This window comes from Bidens hawaiensis, unplaced genomic scaffold (genome assembly GCF_021521415.1).
Source record: "Bidens hawaiensis isolate Kalapana, Puna unplaced genomic scaffold, B.hawaiensis_p1.1 tig00001575_1, whole genome shotgun sequence".
Taxonomy (NCBI): domain Eukaryota; kingdom Viridiplantae; phylum Streptophyta; class Magnoliopsida; order Asterales; family Asteraceae; genus Bidens; species Bidens hawaiensis.
The window spans coordinates 3766835-3784875 of record NW_027491088.1 but is presented as its reverse complement, the minus strand read 5'-3'; the positions used below and the strand labels follow the sequence as shown (position 1 = coordinate 3784875).

Below are 18041 nucleotides of genomic sequence, written 5' to 3'. Positions count from 1 at the left end.
GATAAGATATCTTTTATCAAAATCATTTAATAAGTTACACGAATTGGCATTGTGGATATATATTTAATCAAAGTTACAAATAACATCTGTCTTTTGAGATATTTAATTAATACTTTTCTAACTAAAATAACCCAATAGTCTTCACTCTTCAACCTTTACACCGCATGCCTTTAACCACCACCAACTTTTAATACCCACACCTTCGATTATATTCGTTATTCATTTTTGAAATTACAGTTTTTTTTTAAATAAAATTAAGGTGCTCTAAACCATGTAACTTTGTTTTAAAGCCTGTTATTTTACAAGATTACGAGTTGATTTGAGTTGATTTTTTTAAAGCATCCTGCGAGTCTCATTATTAACAGATATTCACTCAGGCTCCTTCGATTAAGGGAATTTAACATCATTCCAAATCATGAGAAAAAAAATTCAACCAAAGGAACCAAAATATTCAACACTCGCTAATGTTGCACCCGCCATTGCCCACGGCCCACACCACCCGTCATTGTATTCATCATCACCACCTTGTTGGCGCCACACCCTCTATAGCCCATAGGTGATGAATATGGTGATAGCAATGGGCCGATGACAATGGTTGCGACAACGGACCGAATTTAAATACATACATTTGTCTTATATAATGTTTTGTCTTATATAATGTAGGGACTATATAAAGAGACATTTTAAATTGCACGGGTGCTATAATTAAAGCTATAATTGGAGATACCATTGTTTTTGTTACATTTCTGTTATAAATCTAATTCCTTTTGACAAACTTCAATTCTTTAAAAAGAAATTACGAACCAAACACACCGCCTAAGAGTTTGTGAACCATCGACAAAGGTTTATGGATCGTTGATATCACCACGAAAACTGGGTGTTAAAAATTTGAGTAACAATATACAAAATTACTATTATTTTCCAGATTATGTTGCTGATATAGTAGATAATGATACAACCAACCCAAAAAGTCTAATTTCCACAAGCTCAAGTGTCCCAATGTGATTAAAAAGTTCAGAAAAGCAAGGAACTAGAGACACATTTATGCAATCATGACCAAACATCATGAAAATTGACTCGAACACATAACAATAGGGTGACATGGGATCTCAAAATCCAAACTAAATTGCTACCAAGGCTAAATCATGGTTTCCCTAAGCTGTGATTCTGTACCGACCCTTGGCAATCCTCCTAGCAATAACTCGTCTACCTCCCTTGGTTGATTTACTGCATAAGTTTAGTTACAGCAGATTTTAATCACATGTAGTGCAAGTAACAAGTCCATAAAGAATTAAAGACTAGAATTTGACCTACCGAACCAAGAAACCATGAACCCTTTTGCGCCTCAAGTTGCTAGGCTGGTAAGTTCTTTTGATGCATAGTAATGGCTCACCTGAAGATGAATCGTCTCCTGAAAAAAAGATATAACAAAAATAAAAATATGAGATAAATGCTGAAACATTATATAAGCTAAGCTCATGACTCAATCTTTTAAGATGCAGCATATCAGAATCAAGAAAGTGCAAAAATAATAGCTATCAGAAGCTCAAAACAACCTAATGACAAGTGACACATCCATACAACATAACTCAACAATCACAACTGCCATCTTACCTGTTCGTTTTGCAACTAACTTTGTGTTTTGATACCTAGCAATTTGTTGTATTAGTTTTCTTTTTTACTTCTTAATTTGAACCTAAGTGTGCTTCTTAAATGGTTATAGCATATCAACATTTAACTAGGAATGCAAACGAGCAGAGCCACTCGCCAACTACCTGAGATCGAATCGATAAAAAGCTTGAAACAAGCCAAGCCAAGCCTCAAATAAAGCTCGATTTGGTTATCAAGCCCGAGCTCAAGCCATGCATGGGAAGATCATTTAGGCTCGTCGAGCCTTGTGTGTAATTTTTTTTAAATTTTAGCTCTTTTATACCTCTATGTATCAGACTATCAGTGCTGTAGAACTCGCTAGGTGCTAGTCAGACAGTGAGGTACCGATCTGGAACCAAGCTATGGCTCATTTAAGATACTGCACACGAGCTTGACTCAAGCTTAGGCTCGTTTAAGGTTTCTCGAAATATATAAAATAATTAAAATGTTAAGAAACAATTAATAAAAAATGCATGAGCCAAGCTCGAGCTTGTAACGACTCACGAGCTTTAGAAAAAGAGCTCAAAATCAGCCGAGCTCAGCAAAACGATCGAGCTCAGTTCGTTTGCTTCCCTACATTTAACCAAGAGTGCTTCTTTAATATTCTTGTAATACTCTCTGCGCATACAGATAACTAATATTCAAACTCAAATGTTTTAAAAGCTACAACACATTAGAATATGAACACGTGTTTATTTTTCTGAAATTTACCTAATAATCTCCTTTTAACGCATTGAAAATCAATAAAATTAGTAAAATACGCATTATGCAGTTTCAAAGTTAGTTTGACCTAATTCACAATTTGAACTCAGTTATGTATATATCTAAAAACTTAAGATTTTAATAATTTTTACGTAATATTAGTTTTCTTTTTTACTTCTTAAGTAGATACAAAGTGTGCTTCTTTAATGGTTATAGCATATCAACATTTAACTAGGGGTGCAAACGAGCCAGAGCCACTCACCAACTACTTCAGATCAAATCAATAAAAAGCTAGAAACAAGCTAAGCCAAAGCCTCAAATAAGGCTCGTCTTAGTTATTGAGCTTGAGCCTTGTAAGAGAAGATCGTTTAGGCTCGTCGAGCCTTGTGAACTTTTAAAATTTTTAGCTCTTTTATCTTCTATGTATCAGTGTTGTAGAACCCTCATAGGTACTACTCAGGCAGAAAAGAAGAGGGGGGGGGGGGGGGGGTACCGAGCTTGAACCAAGCTTTGGGTCGTCTAAGGTTTCTCGAAATATATAACGATAATTAAAAATGTTAATAAACAATTATTAATAAATAATACACGAGCTTGTAAAAACGACTCACGAACCAAGCTCGAGCTCCCGTAAGTCAAAACGAGCACCGTCGAGTACGGGCCCGGCTCGTTTGCACCCTTACATATGAACCAAAATGCACCTCTTTAATATTCTTGTGACATTGACTATGCATATAGATAACTAATTTTCAAACTCAACGTCTTTAACAACTATAACACATTAGAACATGAAGACATATGTTAATTTGACCTAATTCACAATTAAAACTCAATTAGGTATATTTAAAAGCTTATATTCATCAAACCTACAACTTAACCTTCACTAATGATTTAAAAGCATAAAACCAACAACTTCAGTGCATTCTTACATCTATTATAACCAGTGGCGTAGCCAGAAAACTTTTCCTACGAGTTCGAAAATTTTTTAGGGACAGAAGACCGATTGTTTATCACTTAGATTTGGGTTTTCTACGGGTTCGATGTTGAAATTTCTACGGATTCGATGTCAAAATACACTAATATATAACACTAAAACAAAATTTTGTACGGGTTCGGCCGAACCCATTCCCCTAAAGCTAGCTACGCCCCTGATTATAACCAAAAACACTTCAGCAATTATTACAAATAATAATAATAATAATACCATCAGGAAGGAAGAATCTGAGAGAAGGAAGGCCACAGGGATACAATAACCCTTCAGAACAAACTTTTTTTAGGGTTTCTGTTTCATTTTCGATCAAATTAATTGGATTCTGTTTCTGAGATGGAAATGGCGGCGGATTCATATCGAAGATCTGAGGAACAATCTTCTGAGCCGGACCTTGAAGATCCGGGTTGAAAATACGGGTCAACAGCGAAAATCCGGGTCGAATTAGGGTTTTGGATGACATTTTTGCAGAGGCGATCTGAGGGGTTTTTTGTTCGGACGGTGAGGTTAAGTTTGTAGAAAGAGAGCAGTTGCGAGTTAGGCCCTTCAAGTTTATGATATTTTAGCATTTAGTCTCTGTAATTTCTACTTATAATTTTTTTTCAAAACGTTCACTTTCTTGTAATTAAGCTACTACACTCTTCAAATTTGGAAAGTTCCGATGCTCCGCTCTGACTAGATTATATTGTCTTAACCGGACTCACGTTGATATCTCCGGCTACCACTTGACATTCGTTGTGCCGCCACAAGAGCAGAACTCTTTGACGTGACACACGATGGGACGAAACTAGGTGGGCTCGGAATTCAAGCTGGCAACCTTGTACAAGACATAGCTCAAATGTTTTATTGTCAATATCTACCCAAAATGAACAAATTAAGGGATTGAAATAGTTCTCCCCGGAATCGAACTTAGAATTCACCAGGTTTATTATATTTTAAAACTTTTATAGATTTTTAAATAGTGTTTCTATTTATAAAGGTTCATTATTTGTCTATTCCAATCTCTATAATCTAAAGATGGTATATTAAGCATTTGGGTTTATACCTAAAGAATGGAAGAAAAAAAGGAAAATAGTAAAATAAGAATTTAGAGAATGTGATATAAGATGTTAAAGATAAATGTAAAGAAAAATGATTTTATATAAGAGATAAAGATAGAGATTCCAATATAAATGTTGTTACACCTCTTAAAATTTATATATCACACTAAGCATAAACATTTCACTAAACATAACAAAGAGAATGATATTTACTGAGAAAAGTAGCATGAGAAGCTAAATTGTTGTATTTTTTTTTACAGCGGAGGAAACTGTGAGGACAGAATTTTCACTTCCATACTAAAGTGAACTCATAGCCCTTACCCTTTTCCCTTTTGAGAGTTATATGTAACTATAACTCTTTATGGGTCGATGAAATATCCTAAATGACAAGAGGAGAAGATAGAGTTAGGGCGCATTGATGGGAATGAAGGAAATAGTAAACCATATAGGAGGACTTTACCCTAGAAAAAGTAAAACGGGGGAGGGGGGTTGACTATTTCTAACTCAGAATGAGTTGGAAGTGTGAAATGCACTATTGGAAATAGACTATCTCTTAACTTGACTTTCCTTATTGGCTTTGACTGTGGTAACTAATTCCCTCAAATCGATTCCATATATGGATACTTAGAGGGTGGGCAAACTCTCTTTTACCAGGATGAAAGGCTTAGCCGCTTGACTCGCCCCTGATATAAAGATTAGAGGTCAGACACAGCGAAACCTTTCATTGAATATGGGTATTATGGTAATTGTCAAAATCAAACTCCTATAATCATGCAACGTGAATGGCACCGGTTACAAAATCACTTTTTCATCTTATTACTGCAACCAAATGAAAACAAATTAATAACATCAACACAAATCCTAAACAAAGTACATTAATAACACCGACAAACCCCAAATTTATTAATACAAAATGTTCATTTGTTAACATCCACATATAACTATGAACATCAACACATAACTTACAAGAACCGACAATACCAACACGAAAGCAAATAGCATATCTCACTACAATTAATCAACACTAATAAAATAGACACAAATCTTAACACCACATAAGTCATCAATACAAGCACTTGATGTATTATTATTAATGTACATTGTGTTTATATGAAAGATAGGCATTGTAGGTAAGAGTGAAGTTGTGTCTCTGAAACATCAAGTTAATGATCACTTGACGTATCTGATCTTGATCTTGACCATTATGTAGTAAAACTTCCTCCTTGTTTTGAACATATGTGGATCAATGTGATAGAAAATAGGTCAAACAAAATGATCGTGCATCCTCCGTTACTCGATGAACAACCAAAGCTCATCTAGGCATCTTCTGGAATTCATATATTTAGACAATACAACAATATAAGCCTCATAATCGACGACTACAATCTCGATTTTCAACGTGAGTTGTTGACCTCCATTTATTTTATCTGACTCTGAATGGCTAAGTGGCTTTCATCCATGCATATTCACCCTTAGGGTGGTGGCAATGGGCGAAAGATAGACGCAGTACCGATCGACACTAGAGGGAACATCGACCTCCATTTATTTTATCTGACTCTGAATGGCTAAGTGGCTTTCATCCATGCATATTCACCCTTAGGGTGGTGGCAATGGGCGAAAGATAGACGCAGTACCGATCGGTAACAACCCCCCCCCCCCAACACACACACACAAAATCTTCTTCGATAAACAAAGAAGGAATTAATTGGTGCGGGAATGAATTTGAGATGGAGTGAGAACACCACCCCTCCCAGTATCCCCAGATATCAAAGATATATGGAAAAAGCCCTTCAACCTTTAAGAGATAGGTACAAGTGCCACCACCCTTAAGGATAGAGGGACGTGAACCGCATGACACAACCACCCTAATATCGCTTTTGTGCTTTTGAGATTTACAATTTTTATTTGGACAACTTTTAAAAAATCAAGGCTCCATAAAGTGTCGTTCTCTATACAAACCTGATTCAAGAAATATATGGATTATTATCATAGCAACACATAGGCATGTACAAAACGGTATGGGACTAGGAACCGGAACCGGTTCCTAACCGGTTCCTATATTCAAAACCCCCTTTTAAACCGGTTCCAAGCTCGAACCGGTTCTCCCACCCTCGGACCCCTAACCTATCTAACCGGTTCTTACCGGTTCCTAACCCGGTTCCTGTACCGTAACCGGTTCCAACCGGTTATAGTGTAAATTTTTTTTTTTTTTTCGTTTTTCGTTTGCGATTTGGATTCTAAACTACGATTCGTATTTGTATAACATGAAAAATAGAAAAAACAATTAACATAAAAATAAACAATTAACTGATGAGGAATACTCATCAGTGGGAACATTAAACTTATAAATATAAAGTTGTGACATATTATTTCTAGAAAAGCCTTCTTGTTCGTCGTAATTATTGAGCGGCGACTTCTTCCTCGGAATTACTTGTAGAAATGCCTTCTTGTTCGTCGTGCACTCGAACATCAAGTGGTGTTTCATCTTCGAGAGTGGTTACGTGTTGAATACGATCGATTGAGTCCAAGTGATCCTTTAAGCAAATGCACATCTCCACCGACTCCGAATTTAGTCTTGTTCTTCTCACCGATATTACCCTGCCACTAAGAGAAAAAGCGGATTCCGAAGCTACCGTAGAAGCTTGGACGGTTAGTAAATCACGAGCCATGGTGGCAAGAATCGGAAACTCGGTTTTCTTTACCTTCCACCAAGCCAAAACATCAAAAATGCCATATTCCTCTTCGGATAAACCGGTAGAGTAATCATTTGCACTATACCTTCCTAGTTCGCTTGAAGGGGTGTTACCCCTTTGTTTTTTAGCCGTTACGTTGCGAACGGTATTCATAAGGCTAATCATGGGATCTCGTACTCTAGTAGCACTTGAACTTGATGAAGACCCCCCCGGCATAGGCATGTGTATGTTTGACCCATATTTAATTAAATAAAAGTCATACATTGTCACACCCGGCCCTGAGCGGCGGAAACAGCCGGGCGCGCACGAGTGGGGATTGATAATTAAGCACGGGCCATTGCAAAACATTCAAAGATTTTTATTGCGCATGAGAAGTTTATTACAAACACATTACATTGTTCAAAGATTACAAAAAGAAACATCCAAGTATAAAACTGAAGATTTCCTCGCCATATCCCCTTACGCGGCGGGTAACCGTGCGCATCGAGGGGATAAAACCAAAATCTTCCAAAAAGCTTGTTTTAGATGTTCAGCGTGTGGTGCTCTAAGTGTGACTCCATGCGCTACCTAGTTATCTCCTGAAAGACACGTAAAAACATTTGAATCAGTATAAACTGAGTGAGTTCACAAGTTTTAGTAACTTGATAAAATCATTCTGAAACATTTCTGGCAACATCATTAACATCTGCTTGGTAAAATCGTATTAACACAATTCTGACAATATTCTGATAAAAATCGTTCCGCGGGTTACGCGTGAACAAATTCTGGATACGGTGCTCGTCTATGTAAGTGGCGCAGCCACTACGAGCTAAAATAACGTAAAACCGTCCCGCGAGTTACGCGCAGACGTTTCTGGAAAACTATGCTCGTCTATGCAAAGAGGCATTGCCCCTACGAGCTAAGGATACTGTCCCGCGGGTTACGCGCGAACAATTCTGAGAAACTGTGCTCGTCCATGCAAAGAGGCATTGCCCCTACGAGCTAAGGATACCGTCCCGCGGGTTACGCGCAGACGTTGTGCCGGAAAACAAGGCGCTCGTCCATGCAAAGAGGCGCGACCCCTACGAGCGGGCTCAACCCCATAGTACTGCCCCATGCCAGGCACTCGTCCATGCAAAGAGGTGCGACCCCTACGAGTGGGCGGATCAAACCAGCAGTCCCTACCCTTAGAGTTCCAATGGTAAAGTGATCACTTACTCGAGTTCTAGCGCACATACATTGAAAACCTTAGATAACCGTTTGCATTGCTCATCATGCAACATAACTTAAAACACATAATCGCTTGCATAGCTTGTAAGTATACCATGATAAAACATTATTTAAGTACGTGTCCCTCGCCCCGAAAGCAATTTAAAAACAGTGAAAACAGTGAAAATAGGGGCTGTGAGACTCACCTGAGGTTCTTGTTAAGGGATTAATCGAGATTCGGGTTTTCTTGGTGTTGGCCTCGGAATCGAAGGTCTAGAATACGATTAAATAACAAGTATATATATTAAGATCAAGAAATAGGAGAATATAAGGGTTGGATAGTAGGTCTCAAGGTTATATTCTCGGCTTACCTAGTAACAGGATCGGAGCTGGAAACAACGGATGCTTGGGAAAGGATTAGTGCAAGTTTGTAGTTCTTTGAAGTGTGTTTTGGGTGATAATTTAGGCTACAAATTTATAGGCAAACTCAAGGGAACACAATCCCTTGCTTTAGGGGATTAAAATCTTTTCATATCTAAATGTAATGATGATAAAGTATGGAAGTTATTATTATTTACTTAAGAGTGGAGTGGTGGATAAAAGATTTTGATTTGATTTGGACAGAACATGCAGATCTGGGGTTGGTGAGAATAGGGTGGCTGACAGTTGACTTTTCATGTTACAGTGTGCTTTTTTTTTTCAGGTACTTTTGTCAGTGTACAGTAAAAAGTGGAAAGTCTCTGAAACACGCTACTGTTTCCTTTCGGGCGGGAGTAATCTCCTTAACTGGAGAATAGACCAAGTGTTCTGCGCGTATAACTTGGTGCGCATAGCTTTCTGCGTATAGGACATGTCTTTGCTGCGGGTAGGTGCGTAACCTTCTCGCAGTTAGGGACATTTGAGTTTCATTTGTAGATTCTCCAAGTGGTCTTGGTATTTCAACATAGTGATCAGTCATGTTGAAGTCAATTCCATCTTGGAGCTTCAGACAAACTAGCTCTCAACGTTCCCGCCATGCGGGTAGGTTAGTTCCCTTCCGCACGCGCATAAACGATGTAGGATGCACCCGCCTTAGCATCATGCGGGATGGTCAACCCATAGACAACATAATGTTTAAGTTACATGAAAACATAAAGCCAAATCATTCACGCATGGCGCATATAACATATGCTCACGCTGGTTCTTAACATGGTGCGCTCGCGCAGGTTGCACATAACAACTGCACGTGCTGACTAACATGGCGCGCTCGCGCAGGGCGCACATAACATATGCACGCGCTTAATATTTACAATCACCTAATTATTAGGTTGATTACTTAGCTTATGGGTTTGGGAAATTACCGGTTGTCACATACATAAATTTAAAATTCAAGTTAAAATCATTTTTTGCCTCTGTTGAAAAGTTTGGGTCAACTTCATGCATATCTAAGGCTGAAAAAATTTCGTTTATCACACATTCAACCCCCGTAACATTTAACATTGGGTTTAAAGCGGCGGCGCAAGTAAAAACCGGTGGCAATTCAAGAAAGTATTTTTTTAATTTAAACTTCATTGGTAATATGATGTTTGAAAACATTGGACTTTTATTTTCAAATTCTTTAAGATTGTTAACGATTAAAAATAACTCCGAAAGAACCAAGGGACTTGTCGGATAATACGTTCCCGATAGTTTCGTAGTTGATGTTTTAAAAACTTCAAGAAAAGTCGATAAGTCATTGATAATTTCCCATTTCTCATTTGAAAAGGGGATTGCCAAATCATTCTCGGCAAGACTAGAATGAAACATTTGTAAAGTTTCTCTTTGTTTCAAAGCACTTTGAAACATTATGCAAGTGAAATTCCATCGATGAGGTACATCCCAATTAGCTCCCAAAGCTTTTCTTCCCGTATCTTTACAAAATTTTCTATATTCCATTTGTCTTTTTTTACTTTTCTTAAAAACTTCATGTATCATTAGTCTAAAATCGTTTATAACCGATGTAACCTCATCCGAAGCAAGTCCGTCTTGCACGATTAAATTAATGATATGTGCAACACACCTTGAGTGAAAAAATACACCATTGCAAATCGGCGTATATTTTAATTTTAATTTATCAACCGCCGATGTATTATTCGACGCGTTATCAAATGCCATTGAAATATTTTATTTTCTAGTTTATAAGTTTTTATAACATAATCTAAAATTTCAAACAAATTATCTCCCGTATGTGGATACTCAAAGAGTTCGAAAGCAATGGTGCGTTTCATCATTTCCCACGATGACGGGTCTACCCAATGAGCGGTGACACAAAGATAAGATTCGGGTAGACCATGTGGAGCCGACCAAACATCACTAGTCAAGTTTATTCCCGTATTTATATTTTCAAAATATGCAATTAGTACCTCTTTGGCCTTCTTCCACAATTTTAAACAATAACGTTTAAGAGTATGACGACTTACGTGAGTGTATTGTGGTTGAAGCGTATCTCGAATCATGGCGGTTAAGCGAGGGTTGTCGAAGTGGCTAAACGGCAAAGCTTCTTGAATCACAAACTTCGCCATACGATCTTGAACTCGATCAATTTGGTATGTAAATATTCCGCCTTCACTATCCATTTGCGTTTGTTGCGAATCGACGTTCTTTTTCAACGCCTTGCAATACGGTTTTTCGATGTGTTTCTTCAAATTTGAATTCGAAAGTGGGTTTAAATAAATCCCATAAAACTTGCACCGAGCCTTCAATGAATGGTCACTTAATTCAACCAAATCCCAATTGCACCAAATCTCTTGATTACGATTATGAGGTACAATACGAACGAAACTTGGTTCGGCGTTGGAACCTTGACCAACCGATGATTGTGAGGCAGCCATAACAACAAATATGAATATAGAAGAAGAGAAAACAAGAGATTAGAGAACTTAAAACGTTGTAATAGCGTTTTTTGTATTTTTTTGCGTTCGGGTTTGCGTTTTGAGTGTTGTGATGAACCCATGACACCAAATACCTATTTATACTAGTAGTGGGGTGCTTGGGGGAGCCAAAAAAACGGCTATTTTTGACCCCAACGGTCAAAAAACGGCCAAAAAAACGATTTCCAACGGCTATATTCGATCCAACGGCTAGAACCGGTTAGGAACCGGTTCCGGATGGTTCGGTTCCAGAACCGGTTCCGGTTCGGTTCCAGTTCCTACCCGCCCCCACTCAGAAATGCAAGAACCGGTCACGGATCATCGGGTTGAATCAGATAAGGTACGGTTTCTACAAAAAACGGGTAGGAGCCGGTTCGGTTCCGGTTCGGGTCCACCGGTTCGGTTCCAGGAACCGGTTTCGTTGAACATCTCTAGCAACACACTTGTTTCATCAAAATAATACTCAAAACTCAATCAACTTATAATATAGTATATGTTTATATGTATTTTGATTGATTACCCATATAAATATTTGTATTAAAGATTTTCCATCATCTACAACAGCTGATTGTTAATGTTATGTTTTGGACCCTTTTGATACCTTGAAAATTAAGTATTTATCAACACTTCACATGCAAGAATCTTGACCAGTTCACTAAACATATCAATCATTTTGAATTCTTTTTCCACAGTTTCACCAAAGGTGAAAGTACTTAGCAAAATCATTATTGTGAACAACAATCATGAAAAAAACAACTGTCACACCATCTTTATGACCATAACTAATGACACCAACCACCTTAACAGAATATTCTAAAGTCAAGATTTTGACTTTTTACTTTCCAATAAAGGACACTTGAGTTTTGAACTATGCCCATAAAAGTTCTTCAACCAATGGCACAATCATATACATTCAATAACCTCAAAATGTAGCAAAAGCATATATATATATGATATATCCTTTAAAACAACAAACTACAAAATTACAATTCCAAATCAAAAAAAACAAACCGGTGACAAGTTTGTCATCAATAAATAACCAAAAGACCAGAAAGGCTTTCTACAACACGCCACACAAACTTGTGGGAAAGATTCTCAATTCTCGCCCAAAATAAATTAAATTTAACTTTAAATAAAAATATACCTCAACAACACAACTCAAAAAGATGTCAATTGCTAAAAGCTGAAATTCCAATCTGCATCTTCAAATATACATACATGATTACTGCACTTCAATCAACGGTTTAAATCGCATCAGAAATCCATTCAGATGCGGCCTTTTCAATGTCGGGTTCAATCAGTTGAGAAACAGATATTGGAGTAACGGATACCTGTTGTAGAAACAAAAAGAATGATTTTTTTTCACATTATCATTATGCTTTACAATTATAGATGTTGGAAACATTTATATAAAAACATGAGATACTTACAAATCCATCCTCAAGGGCTCTGAAATCAAGATTCTTATCTGTTTCTTCCTGATTGCTGTCTTGAAACTGCACCACAATTACACACTTCAATTATGTCGATAAACACTATCTCAAACGAATCAAATAAAAATTTAGCTAAACGATTTAAACTGATTGAAAGTTGCCAACATTGCATACTTAATCTCGTAAATCGTTTCATTCGAATATTTAAATTATCATTGTAACAATATTGTTTACGACTTTACGGGTGAAATCGGCCCGGACCAATTACGTACCTCTAGCCTGAAATATTTCACTGTTCTGGTGCGGTCAACTTTCCCAGATACCCCAACTGATTCAACAATCTCCAAGCTTTTCTTTTGTGTGTTTAACCGCCTTGCTGCACCCTTATACATAAAACACAATAAAACAATCAGACAAAAGATGCAAAGTGATTTCTGATTATAAAAGGATTAAACATCATTAATATGTACTACTTACTGCTGCAGATGCATCCCGGCCTAGCTGTGCAAGTTGCAAACCCATGGCTGGTTGACTGGCCATAAAACGGGCTGCTGAAGGATTTCTATTGGCTGCAATTGCTTGCCAAATGGGCTTGGACCTGCTTAAACTCTGTTTGGTTAATTTGAATCCCTGTAAACACAACACATCGCAAACAAGATATTAATTTGCATTAACATGGAAACATTCACATATTTACAAAGCACGAAGTTTAAAACGAGATGAACCTTGTTTTCTGTAGGGGATGTAGGGACAGTTATATGAAATGAAGAACTTTTCGGAAAAACCCCTTTCTCCACGTCTCTTATGGCTGCTTTTATTACTGGTAAACAAACCGAGACTGCATCCTTAAAATGACTGTCTTGACTCTCACCTTTTTTCCTGAAATTAGCATATGTTTCGGTTTATTACGTGTTCTTACTGTAATAAGAGTTAACAATACAGAAATCAAAGCAAAATTTACCAGTTTAGAGAAACAGATATAGATGGTACACCACTAATTAAGGCTTGTCTAGCACCAGCCACAGCACTTGATAAAAACCTGTACAATTATAACAAGATAAATTATCTGATAATCTGATATTAATAACTTATTAGCAGTTAATCAATAACTTGATTAGTTACATACAGACCGAGTAACACTACTTACATATCATGACCACAACTTGGACCTTTGTTAACTCCAACAATCACCTAAATTGAGTAAAAACTGGATGAGTATTATGATTGATCATTGATGGCAGCTACAGAAACTGAAAAACATACCATAAGAGGCTTTGACCATGCAAACAATGCCCCAGATAATGCCAATGAAACACAATCCACAGGGGTACCTAAATGAACAGATTTCAAATAAAACTTTGGTTTAAGAACACTAAAAACAACCATACTTCACCATTGTTAAACTGAAGGAAAACTGAGCTTACCAGACACCTCATAAGCAGTGGCATCTTTGATTTCAGCAGTGCTTACAGATATCGATTCTTGATGCGTAAATGAGTGGCCAGAGAAGGATTTATCCCTAAAAAACCAATAGAAATTGTCAACAAAGCCTCAAGATTTCATCCATAAAGAATAAATATACACATTAAAAAGTGATTATTTAATAGGATTCATTATCAGAATATGATATTATCATCTTCAAATCACCAATTCAAGCCCTAACCTAATGCGCCCTAACACGAATCAAAGCCAGTATATATAATCCACTGAACACATACTGATAAGTGATTGTCTGATATAATTCATTATCAGAATATGATACCATCACTTTTAAGTCACCAACTCAAACCCCTAACCTAATGCGCCCTAAACAGTTAAACGATCAAAATCCAGTTCCTTCTTCTAACACAAATTACAACCTATATGCACAGTCCATTAAACAGTAGCCAACTATACAAGCAATTGACAACATAAAATAAAGAAAATAAAATAAAATAAAAACTAATAATAATAATAATTGTAATACCCGTAAATTTTAGTTTTACAAAATAAGATATAATAATAATAATAATTTAAAATTGAAACCTAGATGATTTCAAACTCATGACTGAGCATATGTTTATTATTTTATATTCCAATCATCATCTAGATCAACTTGTTTCAAATTCAAACGTGAGCAACAAACAATCAACTTATTTAGGAATTTGATCACGCTTATAACTCGTTTAATATATATACACACAAACGCGATAAGACTCCAACATAAATCTCACAAAACCCTACCGCCATCATATTCGGTTCTGCCGTTACTTGAAAACCACCGCCGCCGCAACTGTTTTAAACCACCACCACTGGCCTCTCTCTCTCTACGTGACCCTACCTTGTTTCCGATTCAAGCGGTCGCCGGTGACTCCACTGCCGACGGACCGTCACGGACCTGTAGTAGTTCATCGCTGCTATCCTTGCAAATTTCATTGCTTCCGTGTCGCGAGACAAGTTCACTTCGTCACCACCGTCAAGTACCGTGCACCACCACCGTTCTGCAAACTTCCGGGAATACACCGCCGCTGCCATCGATCTCCCCAATTTAGTAAGAGACAAGTACCAACCCGAGTCAGTTTCATTCTTTTGATATCATATTTACGTGACAAAGTGGCAACTCATTCGGTTAAATACGCAGCCACCGTCACGCGTCCGGTTACTTCCTCCGCCCTCGCTTTCTGATACGTTCGTTTTGGTCTGGCTTTTGAGGTAACTGTTAACAATCTGATTACGAATACTTGTACGGTTATAGTGTCTATAACCGTTTGTTTGTTCCGGCGACTAAAGCGAATTTCAAAACTTTGTTATAAAGAAAATACACAAACTAATAACATCGATAATCTGGTTCGTTTACTGTATTTACATGATTTAGAATGTGTAATTAAAGAATCAAAAGATAGTCATGTTTCTTGTATACGTAAGTGATATGCATGTGTTTATATAATAATAATAATAATAATAAAGTTATGAGTAGCTTTCAAACTAATTAAAAACCGGGAAATCTGTTTTGTTGAAGGAACATATGTTAAACCACAAATAATTTCATGTAAACAAAATAAATGGTATTTTGAGAATTCTAACTGAACGAAAAGAGAGATGTAAAAATATAAAAGTCTCTATCGCCAGAACACAGGTCAACTAGTGAACTAAACAAGTTAACACATCTAAGCAAATCTTTTGAAATAAATAAAATGTAGGTATTAGTACAACGTAACGCGGCTCGGCTTTATTTGCTTACTCATCGACTATTAAGGTACGGATTCTGGTTTCTGTCACTCATAGTATAAATTTTATTTTGTTACTTTGTAGTACGGTTTCTGGTTTCTGTCACTCATAGTATAAATTATATTCCGTTACTTCATTACGGATTCTGTTTCTTGTTACTTCGTAGTACGGTTTCTGTTTTTGTTACTTTTAGTATCAATTATATTCTGTTACTTGGTAGTACGGTTTCCGTCTTTGTTTCCTCTTAGTATTATTTATATTCCGTTACTTTGTAGTACGGATTTTAGTTTTCTTCACTCATAGTACTGGTTCTATATTATATTCTATGTCCGTCACTTCGTAGTGCGGATTTTTGTTATTTTTCAGTTTCAGATTGAGTTCAGTTTATCCGTATGATATGTTTAATATTAAGTTTTTAACATGCAATAGGTTATATATATTTTGTATTCATTGTTGCATGTTCCTGTTCGAATTTAGTTATATGAATTTAGCTTCAGTACTCTGTTACCCGAGCATTTCTGACTTGTCGTTGGGGCGTCAACGACATGGCACTTATCGTGACAGTGCGTAATCAAAGTTCACGGCTTCTCTAGCTTGTGCTTGTATAAGCACTCTGGCCCCTAGAGGCGTATAGATCGATCTTAGCTCCGACTCCTGACTCCTGACTCCTGACATGGCACTTATCGTGACAGTGCGTAATCAAAGTTCACGGCGTCTCTGAAAGTACTCATGTAGTACCTTGGCCACTTAGAGGCGTATAGATCGATCTTAGCTCCGACTCCTGACTCCTGACTCCTGACTTCTGTTTGAGATGGAACAATGTGTGCACGCCACCCACACCGTCTCCTTGGTGCATGGACTAGCTAGCTGTGTACCCCTCTGTTTAGGCTCTGGGTGCTTCCGTATAACACGACCTATTTATTTTAACATCATCGTCGTGTATTTTAGTAATTATATTTTGTTTCACTATATTTCTGGTCCGTTTTGATATGTGTATCTGCATTTGATTAAATTTGAGTATATTCAGATTACATCCCGATCGTGTATCGGATTATGTTTCGCATCTAATTATAGTTCGGTCTAAAACGTGGTTTTCTATCCGCAATAGTTTCAGTTTTATTTCAGTATGTGTTTTGTCTTATGTATGCCTTTACCTGTACTATTGTTCTTTCCGTTACTGGTCAAATTTTTGGCTCAGCCGTGTTTTCTTGTTTTGTTTTCTTATTTTGTTTTCAGGTAATCCGGGATTCGGGGAATTTAGTGATGAGAGATAAAAATGAAGTTCAAGCTTATAAAAGTTAATTCATTTTGTTTAATAATATGACGTAGGTTGCATTAATTTTTGTTGTATTTTGGATTGTGGCGTTGATTTGATATCTGTAATAGTAACACGTTAGCCTGTTCCGAGTTGGGGTGTTACAATAATAATAATTGAAAATATGATATTATAACTTCAAATCCCCAATTGAAAACCCTAACCTAACATGCCATGAACAGATTAACAGTTAACCGAACAAAATCCAGGCATTCATTGAACCGTAGCTAACTATACAAGCAATTGACAACACAAAATAATAATAATAATAATAATAATGGAAAATAGAGAAGAAAATTACATACAGTTGAGGCGCGCAGACACTGACATTATAAAGACCTTCAGTAACAAGAGCTTCAACGAGAGACGTGAGACCAGGTGAATCGATCCCGTCACTATTGGTAACAAAAATAACAGGCTTAGATGGATCATAATCATCAGTAGTTGAAGCTGAAGCTGATTGTTCTTGTTCGTCCTTTGTATTGTGTTGTACGGAAGCGTTGATGTTGGCTTTCTTCTTGAGGACATCTTGTAGATTCGAAACTAAACCTGGAGGTAAGAAGTTGTTCTTGGTGCCAGGAGTTGTCATTCGTTTTTAATTGATTTTGAAATGAAACCCTAGAGAGAGAAAGGGATAATGGATAAAGAGAGACTGATTCAAATGGCGAGTGATTTGAGTTTATTCAAATGGTGATTGTGATGTATACAGAGAGAGATCCTTCAATGGGGTCCCACTAATGAATGAGAAAGAAAACTAATCTTCTAAATTATTTATCGTCTAAATTCATTATGTTACGATACATTTTTCTTTTGATGTGGAAAAAACCGAAAAATTGTTTGAATACACGACAGTGTGGTGAAATAAAATTAAATGTTGAGGGCAATAATTAAATCAGAGTCACACTGAACATCAAGTCACATAAACCTGAGAAGAAAGTGA

The 18041-nt window shown here is 36.9% G+C and overlaps 2 protein-coding genes across 2 annotated transcripts; both read right to left on the bottom strand.

Annotated features, from left to right (window-relative positions):
- Window positions 1-982: 982 nt before the first annotated feature.
- Window positions 983-3844, bottom strand: LOC143586315 (uncharacterized). Its single transcript, XM_077067880.1, has 3 exons — window positions 3554-3844; window positions 1315-1411; window positions 983-1227 (listed from the first exon to the last, which is right to left on the bottom strand). Exons 1-3 carry the CDS (start codon window positions 3798-3800, stop codon window positions 1155-1157), a joined length of 417 nt encoding a protein of 138 aa, XP_076923995.1. The 5' UTR covers window positions 3801-3844; the 3' UTR covers window positions 983-1154.
- An 8273-nt stretch (window positions 3845-12117) lies between these two features.
- LOC143586304 (uncharacterized) lies at window positions 12118-17727 on the bottom strand. Its single transcript, XM_077067872.1, has 10 exons — window positions 17407-17727; window positions 14004-14098; window positions 13843-13910; window positions 13727-13770; window positions 13541-13618; window positions 13305-13458; window positions 13057-13209; window positions 12852-12962; window positions 12577-12642; window positions 12118-12477 (listed from the first exon to the last, which is right to left on the bottom strand). The coding sequence occupies exons 1-10, from the start codon at window positions 17688-17690 to the stop codon at window positions 12391-12393; spliced, it is 1140 nt and encodes a 379-aa protein (XP_076923987.1). The 5' UTR covers window positions 17691-17727; the 3' UTR covers window positions 12118-12390.
- Window positions 17728-18041: the final 314 nt, after the last annotated feature.

What these genes read in the sequence shown, in the direction of transcription:
- LOC143586304 (XM_077067872.1), bottom strand. Translation starts at nt 17,690, where the DNA reads ATGACAACTCCTGGCACCAAGAACAACTTCTTACCTCCAGGTTTAGTT. An exon ending in ATATCTGTTTCTCTAAACTG is followed by an intron (nt 13,459 to 13,540) that starts GTAAATTTTGCT and finishes TGCTAATTTCAG; the next exon opens with GAAAAAAGGTGAGAGTCAAG. An exon ending in GCCGGGATGCATCTGCAGCA is followed by an intron (nt 12,963 to 13,056) that starts GTAAGTAGTACA and finishes TTTATGTATAAG; the next exon opens with GGTGCAGCAAGGCGGTTAAA.
- LOC143586315 (XM_077067880.1), bottom strand. Translation starts at nt 3,800, where the DNA reads ATGTCATCCAAAACCCTAATTCGACCCGGATTTTCGCTGTTGACCCGT. An exon ending in CAGATTCTTCCTTCCTGATG is followed by an intron (nt 1,412 to 3,553) that starts GTATTATTATTA and finishes TCTTTTTTTCAG; the next exon opens with GAGACGATTCATCTTCAGGT. An exon ending in GTTCATGGTTTCTTGGTTCG is followed by an intron (nt 1,228 to 1,314) that starts GTAGGTCAAATT and finishes AAACTTATGCAG; the next exon opens with TAAATCAACCAAGGGAGGTA.